At 43.9% G+C, this 26242-nt stretch overlaps 1 protein-coding gene across 3 annotated transcripts in view; it reads right to left on the reverse strand.

The window, feature by feature from the left end:
- Positions 1-26242, reverse strand: part of etv4 (ETS variant transcription factor 4) — a 98113-nt gene that overhangs the window by 23364 nt on the left and 48507 nt on the right. The window contains exons 6-10 of one of the 3 annotated variants that reach the window (XM_055657190.1): positions 25274-25400; positions 21426-21605; positions 20621-20871; positions 8389-8457; positions 1294-1362 (exon numbers count right to left, since the gene is read on the reverse strand). In XM_055657190.1, the coding sequence (XP_055513165.1) occupies positions 1294-1362; positions 8389-8457; positions 20621-20871; positions 21426-21605; positions 25274-25400 (696 nt within the window). Of the gene's footprint in view, positions 1-1293; positions 1363-8388; positions 8458-11705; positions 11763-20620; positions 20872-21425; positions 21606-25273; positions 25401-26242 lie in introns of those variants that run through there. The other 2 variants (XM_055657191.1, XM_055657192.1) reach the window with 2 other exon arrangements.

Below are 26242 nucleotides of genomic sequence, written 5' to 3' on the forward strand. Positions count from 1 at the left end.
TTCAATAAAGGCAATGTGCATCAATATAATGCCTTAAATGCAATAAAACTCCCCAATGAGCTCCACAAGAAGGGTCATCAAACAGAAGATGTCACCCAGCCAATTAGGGGATACGAGGATAGGGAGTAAAGATTTGAATATAAAGATCATAACACAAAGCACTGAAGGATCTCATGATGCTTTGGGTTGGGACCTTTCATTAAAGATCACTCCGACGAAGGGTCCCGATCCAAAACATCATCTGACCATTCCCTCCTATCTTTTTGATTGACCCTCTTAGTTCTTCCAGCACTTTGTGTTTTGTTTAAGATCCCAGCATCTGCACTTCCGTATGTCTTCTGTGGATATAAAGAAGTGGGTCTTATTGGAGGTGAGGAATGTGGAGAGGCAGGGTAGTTCAGTGGAGAGAATTCCAGAGTTTGTGCCAGGGCAGGTAAAAGCAGGTAAAAGAGGACATTGGTGAGGCAATGAGAAGTGATCTACCGTGAAAGCAGACACCTTGGCTAATTGAGCCGATAGTTAATAAACTTTAAAGACTTGAATGAATGGTCATGTTAATCTTGTCAGTGTGCTATGAAAAATGTATAGCTCAGTCTCAGTACAAGTATAATTCCATAGCCTCTCATAGAATATGAATAACCACCTGTGACACTGTGGGGCGGCACGGTGACACATCAGTAGAGTTGCTGCCTCACAGCGACAAGAGACCTGGGTTCAATCCTGACAATGGGTGCTGTCTGTAGGGAGTTTGTACGTTCTCGCCGTGACTACCTAGGTTTTGTACGGGTGCTCCGGTTTCCTCCCACATTCCATAGGCGTGCAGGTTTGAAGGTTCATTGGCTTCGGTAAAAATTATAAATTGCCCCTAGTGTGTGTAAGAAAGTGTTAGTGTGCGGGGATCGCTGGTCGGTGTGGACTCGGTGGGATGAAGGGCCTGTTTCCGCGCTGCATCTCTGAAGTCTAAAGTAAAGTCTCAACTAGAGGAAGCTTTTGGATCTGAGAATGAGGAGTTTCAGGTTTAAATATTTCTATGGTTTCTGGTTTCTAGACACACGGAAGTCACGTGCCACTAAAGTGTGCTACTGACCATTGGTCTTGTGTGGAGGAGGGCTCGACTTCTGACTGATGTACATGCATGCACTTATAGCCTTAAAGATCAAAGACCAATATGTTTAATGAGTATGGCTCATTGTAAAACAAACACAGCCCATCATAAACCTGAGCTTTAGTTGTTGGTCAGATTAAAACATATGTGCGCCATTCTTCTGCTGTTAAGCAATTAAAAGTGCTAACCTTCAAGTTTGTCAGGAACAACTGATGCGTCGTCGCTGTAAGATCTCATTTGTTTCTCATATGAAAAGCCTGGAATAAATAGAAGAACAATTAATATTATTTCATGCCTCGATCCATAGCTTGTCCAGTGCACCTCTTGGCTGGCACGATGGCACAGCCATGTGCGGAAATCCTGGGGGGGGGGGGGGGGGGGGGGGGGGGGACACCAGGGTTTTGTAATCCCCATGTTTTGTAATCCGGATTTTAAAACTCGGTGAAAAAAAAAGCTATTAAAAATCTCCACTGTCCGCGAGACAGTAGGGGTGGGACTGATGATCGAGGGCGTCGATTGGACGAGAGAGACGTTGGTCAGCAGGCAGTGTGGGGGTGGGGGGGGGGGGAATATGATGATTCAGCGCGATGATTAGAGGAGGGAGGTGTCGGTCAGAGGCAGAGGTAGGGGGGTGGGACTGAGGCTAGAGAGCGGTGATTGGAGGGAGACGTCCTGGTGGAGCAAAGATCATAGAGCGGAGTTTGAATCTGCCCGTTCGCGGGGCCTTTCATCGCTCGGCCCGGCGCAGCTTAAAATCGGCCGAGGGACCTTCCACCGCCCCGCGGTCAAATTGCTGCGTCGCGGCGATCAAGGCTCCCGATGTTGAAGCCCCCGCCGGGCGATGAAAGGCCCCGCGAACGGGCCGATTGATGCCCCACGATTCGGGGCGGACGAAGCTGCTGTTGCTGGATTTCGGAGTCAGTACCAACCAGGTGAGCTTCCGATGTTACCGTCTACAGGGCCTAGGGCCGAAGCCTCGTGTGTGCGCATGCGCATGCGCGGCAGCCAAGAAATTGGGCCCCCCCAATGTTTTTATAGTGATTTCCGTGCCTGGGCGCAGCGGTAGAGTTGCTGCCTTGGAGCACCAGAGACCCGGGTTTGATCCTGACTGTGGGTGCTGTCTGTACGGAGTTTGTACGTTCTCTCCGTGACCTGCGTGGGTTTTCTCCAGGAGATTATTTCCTCACACATTCCAAAAACGTACAGGAGTGTAGGCTAATTTGCTTGGTATAAGTAAATTGTCCATATCGTGTGTAGGACCTGTTTCCGCGAACAACAAAAGCTGCATGGTTAAGATACTGTAGGTATTGAGAACAATGGCACAACTGCCTCACAGAGATGCTGCCTCACAGTGCCAGATACCCAGTTCAATCCTGATCTTGGGTGACGTTGTGTGGAGTTTGCATGTTCTCCCTTTGACCGCGAGGGTTTCCTCCAGGTGCTCTGGTTTTCTCCCACATCCCCAAAGACATGCAGGCTTGTAGGTGAATTGACCTCTGTAAATTGGCCCTGGCGTGTAGGGAGTGGATGCGGAAATGGGATAACATTGAAAACTCGTGTGAATGGGTGATGGATGGTCGGAGAACTCGGTATGCTGAAGGGTCCATTTCCATGCTGTATCTTTTAAGCAATCAAATTAAATTCACGGTAGTACAATGGTACAGTGATGTTGTATTGATTTTGGGGTCAGTAATTTATTCTGTAATGTAGTTGAACTCCATTCACTATCAGATGTAATGTTCAACTTTGAAAAGTTGACTGCTGCCACTTTGTACAACCACTTAACATGTCAGAAATCAGATACAAGTACAGCATCTGGAATTAAGAATGAATTCTTTAAGAATTCTGACAAAGTTCATCATTGGACATGATGGTATAGATTTGTAGTTGATTGCTAGCATGAAGCAAGTAAAATGGAATATTCCTGGCTGATAGTACTGCATTTTATCAGTGTCAACAACGACAGATGAATTCCCTCATTTAAGGGGGATCTAATCTCACTGAAGTTCATATAAATTGAAAAAAATGTGGGAATCTGAAACTAAACTCAGGACATAAGATGTCTTTGAAGTTAGACACAAAAAGCTGGAGTAACTCAGCAGGTCAGACAGCATCTCTGGAGAAAAGGAATAGGTGACCTTTTGGGTCGAGACACTTCTTCAGACTCTTCTGAAGTCTTCAGAGCCTGAAGAAGAGTCTCGACCCGAAACATCACCTGTTCCTTTTCTCCAGAGATGCTGTCTGACCCACTGAGTTATCCTAGCTTTTTGTGTCTAACCTCGGTTTAAACCAGCATCTGTAGTTTGTTACTACACATGAGATGTCTTTGCTTCTATTCGGAATCTGTGGTCAAATAACGTAACTTGAATCTGCAGTGTTCTAAATGTGCTTAAGCACTTCAAAATATATCTCTACTGAGGCTTGCTCATGCAATACACCAACACTGTTGGCTTAATGTTAGATTTCTACATCCCAGATTTTGCTAACTATACTCTTTATATTTGTTTTACGATTGCCACAGTAGATAATATCCAAGAATTTTGTTCCGTTTTCATTAACTATTTTTGCCAATACATTTTTAATAAAAAAGGCTATGGCAAAGGCCAAAATAATTCCTGGTGGTAGGCAAGTTTGAACGAGTAGAGACGCCCCATGCTATGGAATGTTACCATTTAAAATGGATCTTAGGAATTCTCGCTCAATTCCAGATACAGGGCAGCGCAGTGGCACAGCGGTAGAGTTGCTGCCTTATGGTGCCAGAGACCTGGCTTCGATCCTGACCTCAGATGCTGTCTGTGTGGAGTTTGTATGTTCTCCCTGTGACCGCATGGGGTTTCTCCAGATGCTCTGGTTTCCTCCCACACTCCAGAGACATACAGGTTTGTAGGTTAATTCTCTTCTGTACATTTTGCCTAGTATGTAGGATAGAACTATTCTGCGGGGATCGACTAGTGGTTGGCGCGGACTCGGTGAGCCGAAGGGCGTTTCCATGCTGTATCTCTAAAACTAAGAATCGTACAAAAGCAACTGCAAATTATTAATTACTATGTCGATTTCAAAAGGTAGAAAGAATGAGCAGTTATTGCGCATTCATGTGTAATTATGGACACATTTCCCTTCCTTGCTGTATCTTGTCCCATAATATCTGAGTTGATCACAGCAGACCAGGTATTTGTGCTGATTGATGAATTAAGTACATTTTCTTCAGGGACAGGAGCAGGTCATTCTTCCATTCAATTAGATCAGAGCTAAGCTGTACCTCAAATCCACTTTTCGACCAAATCCCTTGATGGTCCTGCCCAATAAAATTATATTGATCTCACTCTTAAAAGTTCAATACAACCAGCATCCATTGGCTCTGGGGAGAGTTCCAAGTTTCCACTAGTTTATGCACGCAAAAATGGTTTCCAACTTCTTTAATGCATATCTCTGATTTTAAGATTCTGCTGCTTTGTTCTAGATTCTCTAGCCAAAGTTTGTGCTTCCTTAGTAGTACATTGTATACATTACCATTTTTACCAGTAAACTATTTTCTGCATTCTACATGTTTGAATTGACTGGGGAAAATATCAGCATTGCTTTGAAGTGTTGATGCAAGGAACTGCTGATGCTCAAACCTTTAGCAAAAATCAGAGTGCTGGAGGAATTCAGTGGGCCAGGCAGCATCTGTGGAGGGAATGGACGTTTTAGGTTGGGACACTTCTTCAGCATCACTTCAGTTGGGGACTGAGAGATCAAGGAAGGGGAGAAAGATGTCAGTGTCCAAGTGAATTTGAGGGCAGAGCAGAAGTTAGTGGTACTCGACACAGCTCCACGAGGCAGCCCCAATACACACTGATATGGCAGAGAAAGAGGTGGGGACTAGTCCTGACCTAAAACATTGTCTGTCCAATCCCTCACAGAGTTTGATGAAGGGTCTCAACATGAAACATTATCAATTCCTTTTCTCTAGCGAATGTGCCTGACCCGCTGAGTTACTCCAGCATTTTGTGTCTTCCTCCACAGATGATGCCTGACTTGTTGAGCACCTCCAGCACTTTGTATTTTGCTCAAGATTCTTGCATCTGCAGCTCCTTGTGTCTCCTTGACTCTACATCAACTATTTATAAATAAGGCAATTTGCTTTAATTGCTATACCTAAAGTAGCAGCCTGCAATGATATAAATCAGTAGGTGGACTGTATCTAATTGCCCATAACCAAATTAAAACAAAACATCACAAGTGATGAAAACAATGAAAATGAATTTTAAAACTTTGGTTAATTTTGATTAAAGTTCAATAACTCGAGTATGTTTTGTCCTGACAAAAAGATGGATAGTGATTAATGGATTAATTCATCAAAGATCTAAGGGATTCAAAGGATATGGGAATAGTGTAGGAAATGGTGCTGGGGTGAAAGTTTAGTCACAAGGATCTGACTGGCCCATTCCTGCTACCTTATCAAACCATCTGATCTGGTTGTTACAATATGATTACTCTCCACCTCTTGTCTGCTGGTGAGCAAAACCTCACCATCTCCTGCCGATGCGAGCGGGGAAGATGAGTATTTAGGCGGCAAACGGTAATTTCAGGAACCCCGAACAAAATTCCTGCAGGACCTTGATTAATTGACAGGAAGCTTAGACCCGTGGGTCAGGTGCCTCAGGGAAGTGGGGAATAGTCACTGCGGGTTCATGAAGGTTAACTCCATGGGTTTGGGAGGCGAAACACCCTCGGTGGACAGGTTCAGTGAGCCTTGCAGAGTGCAATATGTGGAATAGGTAGTCAAAGCATGAAGCAGGAAATTAGCTGCTCCCTTGGCATATTAGCACCGGTCAGGTCACTGAGGGTCACGGGGGACAAGATTGAATGGAGTGAAATGGTCTGTAAAATGCTTCACTTTCACTACACTGTCAGGTATTTCTCCCGTGGCCTTAGTGGTGCAGAAGCACGTTCATCTAAACGCAAATGTTATTTTTTGTTCCCTGTGTTTTTTTTATAATTTTTAATTTCCCCAGAAGTTTTATCTAAAATCTAAAGTTGGCACAAAATTGCCACTTGGTTGATGATTAACATTAAGATGTCATTCTGTCATTATCAGACTCAGCAATTCCACTGCTTTAAGCTTTCCCAATGTGGCCATTAACAGGAATATAATCAAATCTAAAAGGGGTTATTCAAAGTGATACAGAACTTTCCAAGCTTTCCACTTTAGGGTTACAAACGCTTTTAATTATTTTGTTTCTAATGAAATTAATCGCTTCCACTTACCTCAGTGTACACCTTCCGAAATCAAAATCCTCGATGTGTCGGATGGAGCTGCAGATGCTGGTTTAAACTGAAGATTGACACAAAAAGCTGGGGAAACGCAGCGGGACAGGCAGTCTCTGAAGAGAAGGAATGGGGACGTTTCGGGTCGAGACCCTTCTTCAGACTGAAGATGGGTCTTAACTCAAAATGTCATGCATTCCTTCCCTCCAGAGATACTGCCTGTCCCGCTGAGTTACTCCAGCTTTTTGTGTCTATCTTCATCATAATCCTCATTAGGGTTGGAAACCTATCACCAATGCTCCTCATTTCACGACACACATCAATTCTGGTGTCGGCATTTGGTGTAAGAAGTTTTCTAACATCCCTTCAATTCCCTATTAAATGTTCTCGCTTTCTCACAAAGTTTTTTTTTTAAAGAAATTGTTAAATAAATTGTAGCCACAGGACTAAGCCAGCTATAAATATGAACTGATATATAGATTATTGTTGATTTTGTCTGTAAGCAAATATCCTTGAGTAAACCAAAGGAATTTTTTGTCAGCTGTAATGTTTTAAAAAGATCTATGTACAGTGTGGCTCTCTCGTTCTTTAACTTTACCTTAACCATCAGGATACTTGCAGCCTATACTTTCTCAGGGGCATTTTGTGCTGACTCCACAACTCAATTTAGATCCACCTCAATCTGCCATTTGTATTACTTGTTTTCATTTCAATATCGTGATTTCTGTCTTTCCATTCAAATAAAACCCGGGTTTAGATCCCGACCACGGGCGCTGTCGGTAAGAAGTTTCGTACATTCTCCCCGTGACCGCGTGGGTTTTCACCAAGATCTTCGGTTTCTTCCCGCACTCCACGGACGTACAGGTTTGCAGGTTAATAGGCTTGGGTTTGTATACTTGGTATAAGTGTAAATTGTCCCTTGTGTGCGTAGGGTTACGTTAATGTGCGGGGATCGCTGGTCAGTGCAGACTCGGTGGGCCAAAGTGCCTGTTTCCACGCTGTATTTCTAAACTAAACTAAAGAATTAGAGGGCATAGGTTTATGGTGAGAGTGGAAAGCTTTAATAGGAACCTGAAGTGCAATTCTATCACACAGAGCGTGGTGGTTATAAGGAACAAGCTGCCAGAGGGAGTAGTTGTGCAGATACTATTAGATCAACTAAAATACATTTGGACAGGTACACGTATAAGAAAGATTTAGAGGGACACGGGCCAAACATACGCAAGCAACTGGGATTAGCTTAGATGGTACACCTTGCTCGGTAGACAGAGTTGGGTTGAATGGCCTGTAACAGTCTGTTTGACACTACGACCATAACAGGGGTGTAAAGGAGAATTGGGGGGGTGTTAATGGGCATCTGTGAGAAAATAGCTTGCAAGGCAGTAAGTTGGGGATTGAGACAGCTCTGGGAACCAGCACGGACTCAATGGGTCAAGTCTGCCTCTTATAAGTTCATGTGTTATAAGAACAGTAGTAGACCATCCAGTCCATCGAGTTTACTCCACCATTCAATCATGGCCAATCTATATTTCCCTCACAACCCCATTCTCCTGCCTTCTCTCCATGAACCTTTGACATCCTTACTAATCAAGAATCTGTAAAACACTGCCTTAAAAAATACCCAATGAACTGGCTTCCACAGCCGTCTGTTGTAATGAATTCCACAGATTCACCACCCTCTGACTAAAAAAATTCCTCCTCATCTCCTTTCCCGAGGTGCGTCCTTTCATTCTGAGGCTACGCCCTCTGGTCCTAGACTCTCCCACTGGTGGAAACACTCTCTACTCTCCTCCAAACATACTCCGCAACATCTCTTCAATGTGATGAGGAAATTTACAACGCCACGGCGGTCCATGTGACCGCTCCTAGTATCAATGCAACTCGTGTACGCAATGCAGGCTCCACACTCGACTCAAGTCTTGAGCACCACCCGTTCAGTTCACACTGTGTACGTTGCACTGAGCGAAATGGCCACTCTGGTTTTAGAAGTTAATATTTTTACAGAACCATCACGCCACTGACTGTGATTTTACCTTCGGAGTTGGTGGACTGAGTACGGTAGCCTTCATTGGGCATGTACATGGAAGGACAGCCAGGAATATCTAGGGACAAAGACAAAGCAATGCTGGTTACAATCAGCTCCTGCAATTTCATCAGCACCTCAGTGACTGAGCGAGGCATGCCTCAAAAAAGTAAAATGATACTTTCAATTTAACGATGTATAAATGTAGAACAAAATGGCAATCTACCATCAGCACAAAACTGTGCAGAAATAGTCTATACATTGAGCCACAAAAACATTGCACATTAAACATCATCCTTATTCCATCAATTCAGCTTTTCAATTTGAATGTTATTATGCCAATAGTCCATAATTTGCCATGAGGGGGAGTCGTATTTTCCACTTCCTTAATAAAAGCAACTCACAAAGGTCTGGTGATCTCTATGGAAAGTATCTATCCTGTTTTAACACCTGATGCTGCTAAAAAAAACCCAAAGTGCTGGAGCACGGAAACAGGTCCTTCGGCACAACTTGTCCATGCCGACTAAGATGCCCCATCTAAGCTAGTCCCATTTTGTCCATATCCCTCTCAACCTTTCCTATCCATGTACCTGTCCGAGTGTCTTTTAAACATTTGTTATTATACCTGCCTCAACGATGTCATCTGGCAGTGCATTCCATATACCCACCACCCTCTGAGTGAAAAAGTTGCCCCTCAGGTTCATATTAAATTTCCCCTCTCACACTTTAAACCTATACCCGCTGGATCTTGATTCCTCTACCCTGGGTAAAAGATTGTGCATTCACCCCATTAATTCCCATCAAGATTGTCTACACCTCTATAAATTCACCCCTCGGCCTCCTGCACGGCAAGGTATAAAGTCCTAGCTTGCCCGAAGTCCACAAGTCCTGGCAACACCCTCGTAAATCTTCTCTGCACTCTTTCGAGCTTAATGATATCCTCACAATGTGACCCAAACTGTAAATGCTGTGCAGTGCTTTTAGAGATGCCGTGCACTTTCGGAAGCTACGCCGTTTAAAGCCAATTAAAAGACATTGCTTAACCCATTGTGAAATAGAGACTGAAGGAAATGCAGATGCTGGATTTTAGAACAAAACACAAAGTGCTGGAGGAACTCAGCATCTGTGGAGGAAATGGACAGACAATGTTTTGGGTCTGGTCCCTTCTTCAGGCTGAACTTCTTTGTAAGGTTTCCACGATAACTGGTAAATAGAGGTCTTCATTTTCTCCCTGTAAGACTGTGCACTTTCTATCTGAGCCGTTTGCAAGATCTGAATGCACACCCATCAGCAAATTAAGTCCTCCATCCCCACTGTCATCATAGAGTTAACAGATTGTAAGAAACTAACCGTGTGACCGGACTAAGACTGGTGTATAAATAATTTATGTATTCATAAATATAGGCCATAAAAGGGAATCTGTTCATGCAAAGGTCACACAATAGGAAATTCCCCCCTCATAGTTCTCCATTCATAATGACTTTTTTTCCACAAAGACAAAACACAAGCCAGAAATCAAAAAAAGAAAAGAAATCCTGCACTTGATTTCATGGTATAAACGATGTGTGCAGAAGTATAATTGCAGAGCACAGTGGATTAGTCATGAACCGACTTTGCCATCCGTCCTTTCAAACACGAGCCTGGAGGTTTTCCAGACGCACAGACCGCTTCCCTCTTTTTAACTTGGGAACGCAGGAAAGGTTCCAATAGTAGCCTCACCATCCCTGACTTAGGAAGGGGAAAAGCCGTGAGGATTTCTATTTTGGAGAACAACATGGGAGAGCGAGAGGGGAAAGAGACTCACAAAAAACATTTTTGCAAAATAATTTTTTACGGAGTGTTTAAGCAGGAAATGCGAGTTCGAGTTTTTTCCTGTGCGGATGTTAGCTTTTTTTTGGCCATCAAATCTAACGGGGTGATGACAGCAGAAGATTTCGATGCACACAGTTGGATTTCCTGGTCCAGTGGACTTCCCAACCGTTCAGGAGGTTGAGAGGGCAGGAGGGGAAAGTTCGATATGTTCTTGACACTTATCTATAACTTCAATATGTTCATCAGTCTTTGAGCTGGCTGAGTGAGGGGTAAAGTGAGTACTTGGGGCAGCAGGAACCCAACGTTATCCAACTGGGTTTGAAGGATCCTGGGGACATTTCTGGAGGACGGTTACAGGATGGTGAAGCCAGATCCCGTAACACTGGTGGGGAGTTCTCCCTGGTGTCCCGGACAATGTGCATCACTTCTGCAGAAGATCTGGCCATTTCTTTTGATTGAAAGAAACAACGTGGAAACAGGCCCTTCGGCCCGCTGAGTCCACGCCGTCCATCGGTTACACGTTCACACTCATTCTATGTTACCCCACTTTGCATGTACAGTCGTGGCAATTTACAGACGCCAACCAACCCACAAACCCGCACATCATCGAGATGTGGGAGGAAAACAGAGAAAACCCACGCGGTCACAGAGAGAACGTGAAACACCCACATAGACAGCACCCAAGGTCACGATCGAACCTGGGCGTTGAGGTTCATTATTATCACGTGTACTGAAGTACAGTGAAAAGCTTTGTTTTGCATGTTATCCAAACAGATCAGATATACCATACATATAACCATATAACAATTACAGCACGGAAACAGGCCATCTCGGCCCTACAAGTCCGTGCCGAACAATTATTTTCCCCTAGTCCCATCTACCTGCACTCAGACCATAACCCTCCATTCCTTTCCCATCCATATAACTATCCAATTTATTTTTAAATGATAAAATCGAACCTGCCCCCACCACTTCCACTGGAAGCTCATTCCACACAGCTACCACTCTCTGAGTAAAGAAGTTCCCCCTCATGTTACCCCTAAACTTCTGAAGTCATGTCCTCTTGTTTGAATCTTCCTTACTCTCAATGGGAAAAGCTTGTTCACATCACTCTGTCTATCCCTACATAAATGCAATCAAGTCAAACTCAAGCAAAATAGATAGCGCAAAGGGGAAGGTACAGAGTGTTTTGAGTTCTCAGTTTATGGTTCTCAGCATTGGAGCACATCAGACTCAAAAGTTCAATGTCCATAATGGGGTAGAGATGAATCAGACAGGAGCCTCATTGATGGAAGGACAGTACAGAAGATTCAACTGGGGCTGTGCCCTGATGCCTCCTGAGCAAGAATGACTGTATCCACACAATTTCCAGATGGGACAAAGGGATGTGGTGACAGAGGTGCCATTACGCATTAGTACACAGTCAACAAATCGAAAGAAAAGTATCATGTTATTTATCAGGCAAAATTGAAGTATATCTATGACAATAGACTAAACTCAATAAATTAAACTCACTGGGGCTGCAGCTGAGCTAACATCTGGTCAAAACCTTAGTAGCTGGGCTGCTACGCACCGTCTCCAGTTATTACTGAGCCTTCTCCTTTAACCCTGAAGTCATGTGTCCTCGTAGAGGAAATGTCTGGTGAAACACTACACCACAGATATTCCAGCTGGAATTCCAGCCTTCCCGACCTCCATTTTATGAATGAACTGCTGCAGCTTTCATTCACAGAAAAACAAGCCCCGGCTGGCTGTTCCCAGAGGTGGGACAGTCACTGTGGGTAATGGAACAAACTCAGTGGAGTGAATGAGAGACATGAGCTTCCATTACCTGAAGGTGGATCAGCTGCAGACAGACAGGCTGTCTGTTATCAATAGCCGCTGAGAATGTAGGACGGACTTTTGCACAGTTCTTGTTTTGTGTATATATATTTGATTCTGAATCAAGTTTAGTTTTTGGAAATAAACAAATTAGTTTTCTCATTAAATTTGGCCTGGCTACTTTGGCAAAAAATAATGAAACTCCCTTAAAAAGGGCAAGAATGCAGAGAACCCGAAACAAAACCACAGTCTGTCAGCAAGAATACACATAAACCATAACCTTAAACCATAAAGCTGGAGGATATTATGTGAATTGACAAAATAATGGATTTAAAATCTACCACTTTTGAGTACCTTGGACGCATTTCAAATCCCATTGTTATCATCAAAAGTTATGAAAAAATTCTGGGATATATTAGAAATTATATTGCGAAGGTTTTAAAAAAAATGTGATTCCATCATAAGTACTCCCCAACATCGAAGGGATCTACAGGAGTCGCTGTCTCAAAAAGGCAGTCAGCATCATCAGGGACACACACCACCCTGGCCATCCTCTCATTTGACTCCTGCCATCGGGAAGAAGGTATAGGAGTCCGAAAACTAACATCTAGGTTCAAAAGCATCTTCTTCTCAACAACCATCAGTCTATTAAATACTGCAACGTCCAACTAAGCTCCAAATAACATAGAGTTGGGGGAGGCCACACGCAACTTGGAGGAACAGTACCTCATACTTCGCTTGGGCAGCTTACAACCCTGATGCATTAATATTGATATCTCTAATTTGAAGTAACCCTTGCATTCCCTCCCTCCTCCCCCTCCCCTACACTAATGGCCCTAGTGTTCACATCCTTTGTTATCACCTCTCTCCCAGCCAACAATGGGTCACTATGGGCTCCACCCTTCCTTAGTCATCTGTTGCTGATCCTGCTTTGTTCTGGCCTTTTCTTACTTCCAGTTCCCTCCCCTCTACTTTCAGTGTGAAGGAAGGTTCCCGACCCGAAGTGTCCACAGAAAAAGTCCACAGTGAGGTGGGTTGGAGGATTGGGACTACACCCTCCCTATCTTATGGGAGAACCGTTCAGTAGTCTGATAACTGAGAGAATGAAGCTGCTCCTGGGCCTGGTGTTACGCGCTTTCATGATTTTGTATTTTCTGCCAAAAGCTCTTGTTTGTGCCAGTCCTTAAAGGCGCATGCTCCCACAGACAGCAACGCAGTAGAAACACATATTTTAGTGGGCTCTGTGGAGATGAACGTTGCTGGAGAGAGGGAGACACGCTACCATGTTCATTCAAGGGGGCATGCAAGTCCTGAAGAAAGATACACAGCAGGAGGAAGAGATGGGCAGTGGTTGTAGGAGAGGTGACACCTGGAGTGTGAATCTCCACACTATGGAGCAAAGCTGGTCTAAGAGGTGTACCAAGGTGCTCAGCACACCACAGTTTACAGCATTGGAGAGTCCACCCTGAAAGAATATGTAGAAACACTGAACAGCACGTGCTGGTTAATACACAGAAGGACACAAAATGCCGGAGTAACTCAGCAGGTCAGTCAGCGTCTCTGGAGAACATGGATGAAGAAGGATCTTCTTCACCTACCCATAGTCTTCAGAAATGCTGCCTGTCCTGAAGAGTTACTCCAGCACTCTGTGTCCTTCCTGAAATAATATGTTGTTGATGGATGGTCTAAGTTCTCTAAGAAAAATGCTGCACATCAGGTAAGGCAGGACATTGTACCATGCCAATAAAATAATTGAATTGATTCATATTTACTGTTGGTTGAGGGCAGACCTGCAAAATAGGATGTGAGGAGACTTGATGCATGACTGGAGCTCTCCTGACTCATTATTGGTGCAGATTGGTGATGTTGGGGATTGTAGTGGGGAGGGGTGGCTTGATTTGCAGTGGGAAATGATATATTGGGGGCGCCTTCTAAATATTGCATGATATGTTTGTCTTCATTGGTTGGGACATTGAGCACAAGAGTCAAGAGGTCATGATGCAGCCAGGTTTGGCCGCATGTGGAGTATTATGTGCAGTTCTGGTCGCCCCTTTGCAGGAAGGATATGCAGGCTTTGGAGAGAGTGCAGAGGCTTACCTGAATGCTGCCTACATTAGTGGGTGTTATCTGTGAGGGGAGGTTGGACAAACTTGGATTATTTTCTCCAGAAGGTCAGAGGTTGAGGGGAGACCTGATAGAAGTATATGAAATTATAAGCGCCGCAGATAGGGTAAATAGTTAGAACCTCCCCAAGGTGGAAATGTCAAAGACCCCACTACCTCCAAGAAGAAACTTTGTCCCTCTCATCCAGATCTATGTCCTCTAGTCCATGACATTTCCATCTTGGGAAAAAGTTCTACCCCATCAGAGAAATCCAGGTTGGAAGTGCTGGCTATGTAGGAGTTGGTCTTTTGACTAATAGATGTGTTCTGTGGGAGTAGACTCTTCATCGGACTTTGCTGTCTGCTCCAACCTACACTGAGAAACCAACCACGGTCTTAATTAACCTCTAGCAACGTAGTCCGACTGAATGAGTATGCCTCGGCTAAGCTGCTAAGTGTTGTAGAAAGCACTTTCTGTTAGTTGGAGACACAAGGAACTGCAGATGCTGGAGTCTCACACAGAAGGCAAAGTGCTGGAGTAATTATCAGCTGGCCAGGCAGCATCTCTGGGGGACATAGACAGGCAATGTTTCGGGTCAGGACCCTGCAGTGATTGGAGGTGGGACAAAGCCTGGCAAGCGATGGGTGGATACGGGGGGTGGGGTAGGGGGAGGGGGGTTGATTGGAAGATGGGTGGACAAAGGCTAGAGATGAAAAGAAGACAAATGGGTGACAAAAGGAGGTGAAAAGGAAACAAAAAGTTGTCTGATAAGGAGAGAAGAGGGATGAAAAGAGGGAGTGAAATGTAAAGCCATTCGGAGGGATATAGGTGGAAGGGTGAGGGGCCATAGGGGAGAGGAATATTGGGAGAAATGTATGTGGCCTGCAGTCACTTTTGAAGGTACCAGTTAAATCTCCCAGTGTTGGAAGAGTGTCCCTTTAAATAATGATATTAGCAACATAATAGTATGGTGTGCTTGTAATTCTATTGAGGCTGTTGCAGCTGATCATAGGTTCCAGCTTACTCTCCCATTCATGCCAGTGCAAACAGATATGTATCTTGTGCAGGTAATATTATCATTAAGTGTGAACCAGCTGGTGCAGGGAGAATGGCAGGTCTGCCGGCATCAATCTCACCCAGAAAGCACAGCCAACACAACCTGCACAGTGGTACAGCAGTAGAGTTGCTGCATTACAGTGCCAGAGACCCAGGTTCGATCCTGACTACGGGTGCCATCTGTATGGAGTTTGTACGTTCGCCCCATGACCTGTGTGGGGTTTCTCCAAGATCTGCGGTTTCCTCACAGACTTCAAAGATGTACAGGTTTGTAGATTAATTGGCCGAATAAAAATGGAAATTGTCCCTAGTATGTGTAGGATAGTGTTAATGTGCGGGTATCGCTGTTCGGCGCAGACTCGGTGGGCCAAAGGGTTTGTTTCCACGCGGTATCTCCAAACTAAACTAAGTACCATTTCACTTCTGATCGCTGTGCATAAATCATCCGAGTGTCATTTCAGAGAGAACTTTGTCAATGTTGCGATTTTGTTTTGCAAGGAACCTGGATACACATTAGTGCCAAATACAGCCATGTTTTAGCACACCTTAGACATCAGTCTGAAGAAGGGTCTCGACCCGAAACGTCACCCATTCTTTCCCTCCAGAGATGCTGCTTGTCCCGCTGAGTTACCCCAGCATTTTGTGTCTATCCACAATGGATGTAATCCCGTTGTTGAGCTACTGAGTTAGGACGAGAGACCCAATGCAACAGCTGGAAGTTATGACAAACTGCAACTTCAGCAGAATTGGGCTCTTGTCTCCGTAGGTTACTGGAGTAATTTGAGTGTTTATGTCAACCAAACCTTAAGACTGAATTCTTGCAAAACTGTTGGACCATCTTAAATGTGTGAAACGATTTGACTATAAAAATAACTACTTTAAAAAAACAAAACGTTAAAGTGATCACAATGTCATTAGCTAGAAAAGGTTTAGAGAAAATTTCCAAGGATGGTACCAGTACTTGAGGGCCTGAGCTGTAGGGAGAAGTTGGCCAGGCTAGGATTTTATTCCCTGGAGCGCAGGAGGTTGAGGGGTGATCTTCCCATCCATCAATTCCATCAATCTGTCCAAATGTCTTTTCAAAATCTTAATTGCATTCATTTCTTTACGTTCCTCTGGCAAAATCCGACATTGTGTAGCAAAATCTTCCAGTATAATGGCCCGAATACAGGACCATGTGTTTCCAATCACAAATCTTGGTGGTTAAAGAGATGACTCTTTGTTATCTTCAGGCTTATGATATCATTTGAACCTCTAATGCCACAGATATGGTTTTATGATTGATCTCTTTAGGGCCCCCATGATAACCTTCAGCACAGATGCCTTAGGCTGAAGGCACGTTCTTGATAAACTAAACTAAACTATACTACTAAATATATATAAACTTTATTAAACTAAAGTTCATAAGTTATAGGAGCAGAATTAGGCCATTCAGCCCATCAAGTCGACTCCGTCATTCAATCATGGCTGATCTATCTTTCCCTCTCAACCTTATTGCCCTGCCTTCTTCTCATAACCCCTGGCACCTGCACTAATCACGATTCTGTCAATCTCCTCCTGAAAAATATCCTTTGACGGCCTCCACAGCCATCTGTGGCAATAAATCACAGATTCACCCCCCTCCGGCTAACAAAATTCCTCCTTATCTCCTTTGTAGAGGTACGTCCTTTTATTCAGAGGCCGTAGCCTCTGGTCCTAGACACTCCCACTAGTAGAAACATCCTCTTTACATCCACTCTATCCAGGCCTTTCACGATTCCGAATGATTCACTAAACTAAACTAGTCTGGAGTGGTCACTTGCTTCCCACTGACCAAGTCCCAGACTGTGGAATGGGGATTATCCCAGTCAGTCACTAGACCTGGAGAGTGGTCTCAGAGCGATGACGTGGCGAACTGCTGCTGGCAAGTGAGTGAGAAGATTATCTGGACAGATAATCATCGCACTTTGTAAACTCAGACTTTGTCAAGGGCCAGAGGGTGTTGCGGGGGAATGGCTCAGTTACTGCTGCTCGTGATGCAGGAAAGCGAAAGGAAGGCATGTGTTGATCATAGCCAAAGGAGGTGAGCGGGGAAGAATTTGGGGGATGGAATGATTTCCTGTCAACACTTGTTGTTGATAATGCCGTGACATCGATGACAGTGTTGGAGTCACCTGCTGCTGCTCCCAGCTGGGTCCACCATTCATGCTTCAGTATATCTGCCCCGAAGCTAAACGCCATGGCGCCTGTCAGTGCAAACCCCATGCCACTTGCCTCAATCATTTCTCTTTACCCAAGTTACATTGCATGTCACCCTGTGCTAGTAACTCACATTGGAAATGCCTGGGAAGTTGAGACATGTCTCTTCATGTAGCTTGGGATAAAATCTTCCCACTGTGTATAATTATTGTGCTGTACTGTATTTTTAGATTGCCTCTCGCATTTCAGATTTTCTTTCTTTTGTAATAATTCAGCTCCACTCCACTGCCGGCTCTTGTTTCCCACAACCCGTATCTTGCAGAAAAGACACACATTGTAAACATGGCAGACTTGACTTCAACCGATACAAAGAGCTCGGGGAACTTAGCGGGCCAGGCAGCATCTGTGGAGCGAATGGACCCATGACATTTCGGGTTGGGACCCTTCTTCAGACCTTTTTGAGAAAGAAGAAGAGTCCTGACCCAAAACATCATCTGTCCATTTCCCTATATAGATGCTGCCTGACCCACTGAGCTCCCCCACTACTTGTTCTTTTGTTCAAGATTCCATCGTCTGTATCTCCTTGTGTCTCCAGAATTGACATGAACATTGAACCCCCTGAACTTAATTGGTAAGGTGGTCTATACATAGATCATGAAACTACTCTCTACAGTTTCATTCACCATGGATGGCTCGACTGTAATCATGCATTGTCTTTCCGCTGACTGGTCAGCACGCAACAAAAGCTTTTCCCTGTACCTCAGTACACATGACAATGAACTAATGACAGATTTGCATTTTACAAAGTGAACAATTCTTGAAGTCACATGAACCAACCCATCGCCTCCTTCTATTCTATGGTATGTAGAATGATGTACAATGTTTTGCAAAGGCGTTTATCATTTTTAAATCTCTCATGAGTCCCTGTTTTTGTTATTTATTCATTTCTTGGGGATCTCTACAGCACCCAACATTTATTTCCCATTGTTAATTCCCTCCATAGAAAGTGGTGGTGACAATTATTTATGAGGGGACACAGTGGCGTAGCGGAGAGGTGCTGCTTTACATCGCCAGAGACCCGGGTTCGACACGGACTGCGAGTGTTGTCTGAATGGAGTTTCTACGTTTTCCCTGTGACCGCGTGGGTTTTCTCCAGGTGCTCCGGTTTCCTCCCACACTCCAGAGATGGACATGTTTGTAGGTTAATTGACTTGGGTAGAATTGTAAATAGTGCGTAGGATAGTGTTAAGAGTATGGGGTGATCGCTGGTTGGCACGGATTCGGTGGGCCGCCGGCCCTGTTTCCGTGCTGTATCTCGAAAGTTTATAGGACATTTTTTTAAGCAGTCTACCATGTAGGTTGTGTTTGAAGTCACTTTTTATTCCTGTTTCGACATTCGTGAATCAGAACACATTTTTACAATAACCCATTAGCGTTTTTCAATCATGGTTTGAGATTGGTTAGAATTGTTTAACTATATTTGAATTTCGTAGTTACAGTGGTGGGATTAGATCTCAAATCTCCGGGTTGATAGTCCAGACCTCTGGACTACCAGTGTAGTTATTAGCCCACTGCATCCTACTGTGGGAAACCACAAGTTGCTGCATATTCTCTATCACAAGTTGTTGTGGTGGAGCTTAAGAGGAAATAGTTTAAACCAGGGTTATTTATTAATTGCGATGGAATAACTTGGAAAATGATCTGTGCACATATAAATTTAATGTCATCGCTTTGTCAAAATCCTATTGTCATAACTCTAATTAGATGACAATTCAAAACAGTCTGTAGCTCCCAAATTGCAGTTAACTGCTGTCTCTCCTGTTAAAAACAGGCTGCTTATGATCACTCCAAATAATTTAATAGTTGCTGTTTCACTGCTTAAATTACATGATAAAATAAGGTATTAATAATGATATACTGAAGTGTCCTGGCATCTGAAATAATGATCCTATCTGTGAGTGGTGCAACATCAAATTTAATCAGCTGTACGTGGTGAGAATTTCAGCTCAGAATTTGACCTGAGGGGAAATGGTCTGAGTTCCTACTCCTGTTTGCCACTGATATTATGCACCAGGGGTATTTGGTCTCCCACAGAGAGAAAGGGACAGCAGAATTGCGAATAGAGAGAAGGGTCTCAACTCAAAACGTCACCTATCCACGTTCTTCCTCTACAGCATCAGATACCCGGATTCAATCCCGACTACGGGTGCTGTCTGTACAGAGTTTGTGTGTTCTCCCAGTGACCTGTGTGGGTTTTCTCCGGATGCTCCGGTTTTCTCCCAGACTACAAAGGCATACAGGTTTGTAGGTTAATTGGCTTGGTAAAATTGTAAATTGCCACCAGTGTGTGTAGAATAGTGTTAATGTGCGGGGATCACTCGTCGGCATGGACTCAGTGGGTCGAAGGGCCTCTTTTTGTGCTGTATCTCTAAACTAAACTAAGCCAAGATGCTGCTTGACCCACTGAGTTACTCTATTTTTGTAAACCAGCAACATGCTCCTTGCATCTCCAGGGAGGTTAACTTGCTATTTGACCAATTGTGGTAGAATTGATACAATGCAATTACAACTCTGACTGCAATAGGGTCTGACGAAGGGTCTCGACCCAAAACATCACCCATCCCTTCTCTCCAGAGATGCTGGCGTCTCACTGAGTTACTCCAGCATTTTGTGTCTACCTTTGATTTAAACCAGCATCTGCAGTTCTTTCCTACACAATATTTCAATCATCTCTAGTTGCTGGTCTGGTGCCACAGGATCGGGGGAGTGTTAACATCGCACAGCTGTTTAAAAGAAAGGGAAGGGATAAACCTAATCGTCACAAGCCCACTAATCGTCACGCCCACTCAACTTCAGAAATGGGCAAATATTTGGAATCCACTCTGAAGAATAGTATAAAAAATGCCTTGTGTAGGAAGGAACTGCAGTTGCTGGTTTAAACCGAAGATAGACACAAAAAATGCAGTCTAGTTTTAGAATATAGCAATACTTGCAATGATAGAGCATCTTTCACTATCTCAGCATGCAGCCATATAGAACTTTTCAAGTGAAGTCATTGACTTAATGCAGGAAAGACAAGAACATTTGCTTGTGCTTCCTGTTATCCATTGGCCCAAGAAATGTCCCCGCACTCAACGCTACTGCAGAGTGCACCTCATGGAACTCGTTGTTACCTCTTAACAACCAGCTTCCTTCCTTGGAGATGTCTCCATCAGATGGACCTACACTGCTGCGCAACCAGAACATCCGACGGGTACAAGCCGCTGTCTTACCTGGGTCGTACGCGTAGTCCGGAGGTTCTTGCTTGATGACCATGGAATGGGAGAATCGCTGGCCGCCAGCGCTGCCTGGGTTTCCCTGTTCGTAGATAGGATCGTGATACTCCTGCTTGTAACCCTGCTGTGGGTACGAGATGCAGGGCTCAGACATCGGCTGCTGATACCCCACAGGTGCTTCCCTGCTCATGGTTTGTGAAGAGGGAAAGCGGTGGCAAAGCTCCAAAGAGTGTTGTTGAAACTGTGAGCTGTGGACGAATAAGAGGGTGACCATTAGATTAGGTACTGAAGTTATAGAGTCGGCAAGGCCAGCAGCATAATCAAGGACGAGTCGCACCCTGGGCACTCCTTCTTCTCCACTCTCCCTACAGCCAAAGATTTAGCAGTGTGAAAACGTACACCTCCAGATTCAGGGACAGTTTCTTCTCAGCTGTTATCAGCCAACTGAATCATCCTACCACAACCAGAGCACAGCACCAAACTTTGGGGACCCTCAGATGATCCTTAATCAGACTTTGCTGGCTTTACCTGGCACTAATCATTATTCCCATATCATGTATCTATACTCTGTCAATGGCTTGATTCTAATCGAGTATTGTCTTTCTGCTGACAGGATAGCACGCAACAAAAGCTTTTTTTTCACTGTACAATGGTGCACGTGACAATAAACTAAACTGAATACATTGCACGAAAACAGGCCAAAACACTTGTGTGTACGTTTGGGCTGTACAGAAGCCAGGCGTTTGTAAGCCAGGGAGGACTCGCATTCAATTAGATACGAAAGTTATCTGTGAACTCGTACCTGTGGTCCATTGGGAATCTGCCATTGGACATGGGCTGGTTGGATGCATGGAGATTCACAAAGCCCTGGTCCTGTCTCGGGTTCCCCGTGGATTTGTTGCAGACTTGTTGTAAGGGAGGATTTGACGCATTCCCAGGATTTGGGGAGTTAAGACCAACCTGTGGCTTTTTCTCATAGGCACTGCATAAAGAAAAGTTAGCAAAATGTTGGCTTCAATATGTAGATATTTGTCAAATATATTTATCCTGAAATATTCATCACTTGATTAAGTCACTTTTGTTTTGGGGTATTCATTGAGAATCCTCAGAGATGATATTCCATCACTTTTCATGACTTCATCCATGGTCCAAGTAATCTTCAAGACTTCATATCAGTTCCCTGCTCCCTTCATCATTTATAAACCACCTCCCAATTAAGTTTTCCAGGATTCTGTTGAGAATCCATAATATGGATATATTATCTTAATTTAGATAAACCTTACCTCGTTCACCACCATGCCCATTATTACATCCCAGCGAAGCTTCAATCTCTCCGCACATATATAGCCTATATATCCTACATATATGGGAAATATATAGCCTTTAATCCATGCCACTGATTTAATTATAATTCTCCACAACTACCAAGTCATGCTTGTGAATAACTGGAATTGGTCGATTCTGGCACTTGCTCCCTTCATTTACCAAGAGCTGCTGCAGCATCCACATCACCTGGCATCACCTCACATTATCTTCTCTGCTCTCCCTTTGACCAATTATAGCTAATTCGTTTCCTCAGCTGCCATCTTTGTCTTCCCTCAATCGCTGCACTGTCTCTCATAGTGAACCTACTTTAAAATCTATCCTTTTCCTCCACAGGTGCCGCCTGACCCACTGAGATACTTCAGCTTTTTGTGTCTATCTTTGATAAGGACACTCATATTGCGATTGGGCAGCACAGTGGCACAGCAGGTAGAACTGCTGGCTGACAACGCCAGGGACCCCGGGATCAAGCCAGACCTCAGTTGCTGTCTGCGTGGAGTTTGCACGTTCTCCCTATGACTGCGTGGGTCTCCTCAGGGTCCTCTGGTTTCCTCCTACATCCCAAAGATTTGGGGCTATTTGTGGGTTAATATATGGTCCCTAGGGGGAGTCCAGAACCAGGGGCCACAGTTTAAGAATAAGGGGTAAGCCATTTAGAACGGAGATGAGGAAAAACTTTTTTACACAGATGGTTTTGAATCTGTGGAATTCTCTTCCTCAGAAGGCAGTGGAGGCCAATTCTCTGGATGTTTTCAAGAGAGAGTTAGATAGAGCTCTTAAAGAGAGCGGAGTCAGGGGATATGGGGAGAAGGCAGGAACGGGCTACTGATTGTGGATGATCAGCCATGATCACAGTGAATGGCGGTGCTGGCTCGAAGGGCCGAATGGCCTACTCCTGCACCTATTGTCTATTGTCTAGCATGTGGGGAGTGGGTGTAATAGTAGGATAACATAGAATCAGTGTGAACAGGTGATCGATGGTCGGCATTGACTGGGAGAGCCAAAGGGCCTGGTTCCATGCTGTATCTTTCAATCAATCATTCTCATCTTCAAACTGCTGATCACTGGGGAAGACAATGCCACTGGATGTATGCCATGTTAAACAGGATGCCTATCCACTAAAAGGATGTGGTGACACTTTTGTGTAACGTTCTGTCCATTATCTTGCCACTGCGGTCCCTCAGCCCACTGGAAGGCATCTCTATTCAAGCATTACTGGTCTGGAATATATAATAACTTGAACCACAGACATCTCCCAGGCACAGTCAGCATAGCTCGGCAGTTAAGCTGCTGGGACGTTTGCTGAATGCTACTGAAAGTAATTATTTTTCTCCCAAACCTCGAGGAGCATCAGAGACACTGCATCTACTGAGGAGGCGGAAGTGGATGGATTGGTGGAGATAGTCATTGATGTTTCCATCTGACTGAAACTCCAGCCATGAAGCCAGCAGACACCATTTACAAGCTTTGTTTAAACTAGCTTTTACATTAAATAAATACCACATGCGGTTAAGAGCCAAAAACTTTATTTTTGTTATGCAGGCATATCCCGAGGCACATATATCTCTAACCGTTTACAGATTAGTGCAAACTAAGCAAAATTACAGTGAAATTAACCCCCATCTGCTTTTAACAGCACAAAGTTGCCAACAGGTGAATTACCCCATGGGGGAAAACATATTTCATTCCAATTATTTTTGAAATTATTTTAATCAGAAATGAATTCCAAGGAAATGATTGAGGAGGTTTTTCTGCGGATGTGTACATGATATTTATATTTTGAACCAATGTGAAGGCTAACTATTGTTCCATTATTTCCTTCATAACAAATTATTTTCCACAATGATCAGTATCTTTATATAGCTGAAACTTAGGAGGATGTAGCAATAAAACAGAAATAACCTACTAATTGATTTAAATCAGGTCACAACATTAGCAACTTCCATGATATCAGCATTTTGCAGAGTTGGGGAATCATGAATCAGAGGGCATAGATTTATAGTACGAGGGGAAAGATTTAATAGAAACCTGAGGGGCAACTTTTTCATCAAAGGGGTGGTGGGTATATGGAACGAGCTTCCAGAGGAAGTAGTTGAGGCAGGTACAATAACAACATTTAAAATACATTTGGGCAAGTGCATAGTTAGGTAAGGTTTAGAGGCATATGAACCAAATGGGGGTAAATGGTACTAGCATAGATGAGGCATGTTTGGCAGCATGGACGAGATGAGCTGAAAGGCCTGTTTCTGTGTTGAATGTTTCAATGTCTGTAACTTCAACATTGATTAAGGACAAAATTAAAAATCTATTCAGTACAAAGTTCATTTAGAACATTCAGATCAGTTTAAGGTTCCCATTTTTTTTATCTCATCCACATTTCTTCTACACTTGTCAAGTATTCTAATGATTAGCAGGCTCCACCATTTACCTTCCTTGCTGATATAGGGTTATCATCTTGTACCCACCCTCTGTAAATGGAGAGAGGGTTGAGGGGAGTGGGGGGAGCAAGGGGGCAGTCAAAATGGAGGTAGTTGACATTTTCAAAGGTGGATTGGTATTTGAGAGATAATTATTTACAAGGAAGAGAGGGGAATAGGTTGGGATGACTCTGCTAGAGGCTAGCACAGGCTTGAAAGGCAGAAAGGCCCGTCAGTACAAAAATACTGATTCTTTGTTATACTGTGTGCTGTCTGAATGTTGAGCTATTATGATCTTGCCATAAGAAAATATCAAGCTGATAGATCATTTAAAATTAAATATAAATATAAAACGTAGGATCTGACATGAATCATGGATTTAAATCTTTCACAACAGCATTCCCTGCATCCAAAACTGTTTATGGTCATTTTTCACCCCCAAATAGAATTATATGGGATAGGAAAGGGAGAGGTATGTGGGCCAAGCACTGGCAAATGGGACTAGCTTGGTTTGGGTATGTTGGTCGCCATGGACATGTTAGGCTGAAAGGCCTGTTTCCATGCCCTGTTGACTCTATGACTGTATTTGTGTAATTCTGTTGTATTCCTGAAGTCAATTTCATTCTGCAAAACAAGCAGCTGAGGGTTAATTTCACCATAGTCTTGCTTAGCCACTTCATTTGCCATTAGTTAGATCCTATTACGAATTTTCCTGTTTCACGGGCAGCCATGTTTGCCACCATTTGCACTCGGATACCAAGTGGCCTCATATTTCACTCTCTCTCAGCCTCTCCTCTATAAAACCAAAGATCACCGTTTTGTTTTGCATGGCACACTGTGCATGGGATGTTAGCTCCTTCCCCCATGTTAACGTTGAGGAACTTAAGATTAATCACTGCCCGACACCGACCTGGCATAAAGGCACTGCTCCCCATTGCTGTACGGGAACGGTTGCTTATGTCGACAGGACAAGTTTGGGTTAGAGATGGGACTCTGTGGCTCCTTTTTGATCTTCAGTGTTGGACTGTGAAATGCCACTGTTGAGGGAAAAAAAACATCATACCCGTTATACATTTCTATTCCCTTCTGTTACATATGTTCAGCAGAATTGTGATAAATGTGTTTCAGCATTAACTTAAATTAATGACTTCCAGAGCCACGGGAGCCCTGATGGTGATGCCATATATCTCAGAAAGCAATAGCAGAAGCTACCCACAGCAGCACCAGGCAAATTAGTTTATTAGTTTAGTTTAGAGATAAAGGCCCACCAAGTCCGCACCGACCAGCGATCTCCGCACATTAATGCAATTCTACACACACCAGGGTCAATTTACACTATACCTTCAATTAGCCTACAAAACTGTATGTCTTTAGAGTGTGTGAGGAAACCGAAGATCTCGGAGAAAACCTACGCGGTCATGTGGAGAACGCACAAATTCCGTAGAGACAACACCCGTGGCCGGGATCTAACCCGTGTCTCCGGCTCTGCAAGCGCTGTAAGGCAGCAACTCTACTGCTGCGCCACCGTGCCACTTTTAAGGTGTTAAACTTCAGGCATCAGAAATGAACACTCCTTTAGAGTCATTGCTTCCTGATCACAGTACGAAATTAACTCTTCCCCTTGTTCAATAAGGTGTACATTACTCTACAATACTTGAATAAGATGAAAAATCAGAACAGCAGTGATTAAAACACAAAGTGCTGGAGGAACTCAGCGGGTTAGGCAGCATCTGTGGTGAGTATGGACACGTGCGTTTTTGAGTCGGGACCCTTCTTCAGATCCAAAATATCGCCTGTCTATTCCCCCCCGCAGAAGCTGCCTGAGCTCCTCCAGCACTTTGTGTTTTGCTCAGGATTCGAACATCTGTAGTTCCTGGTG

Source organism: Leucoraja erinacea, chromosome 27 (genome assembly GCF_028641065.1).
Source record: "Leucoraja erinacea ecotype New England chromosome 27, Leri_hhj_1, whole genome shotgun sequence".
NCBI classification, from domain to species: Eukaryota; Metazoa; Chordata; class Chondrichthyes; order Rajiformes; family Rajidae; genus Leucoraja; species Leucoraja erinaceus.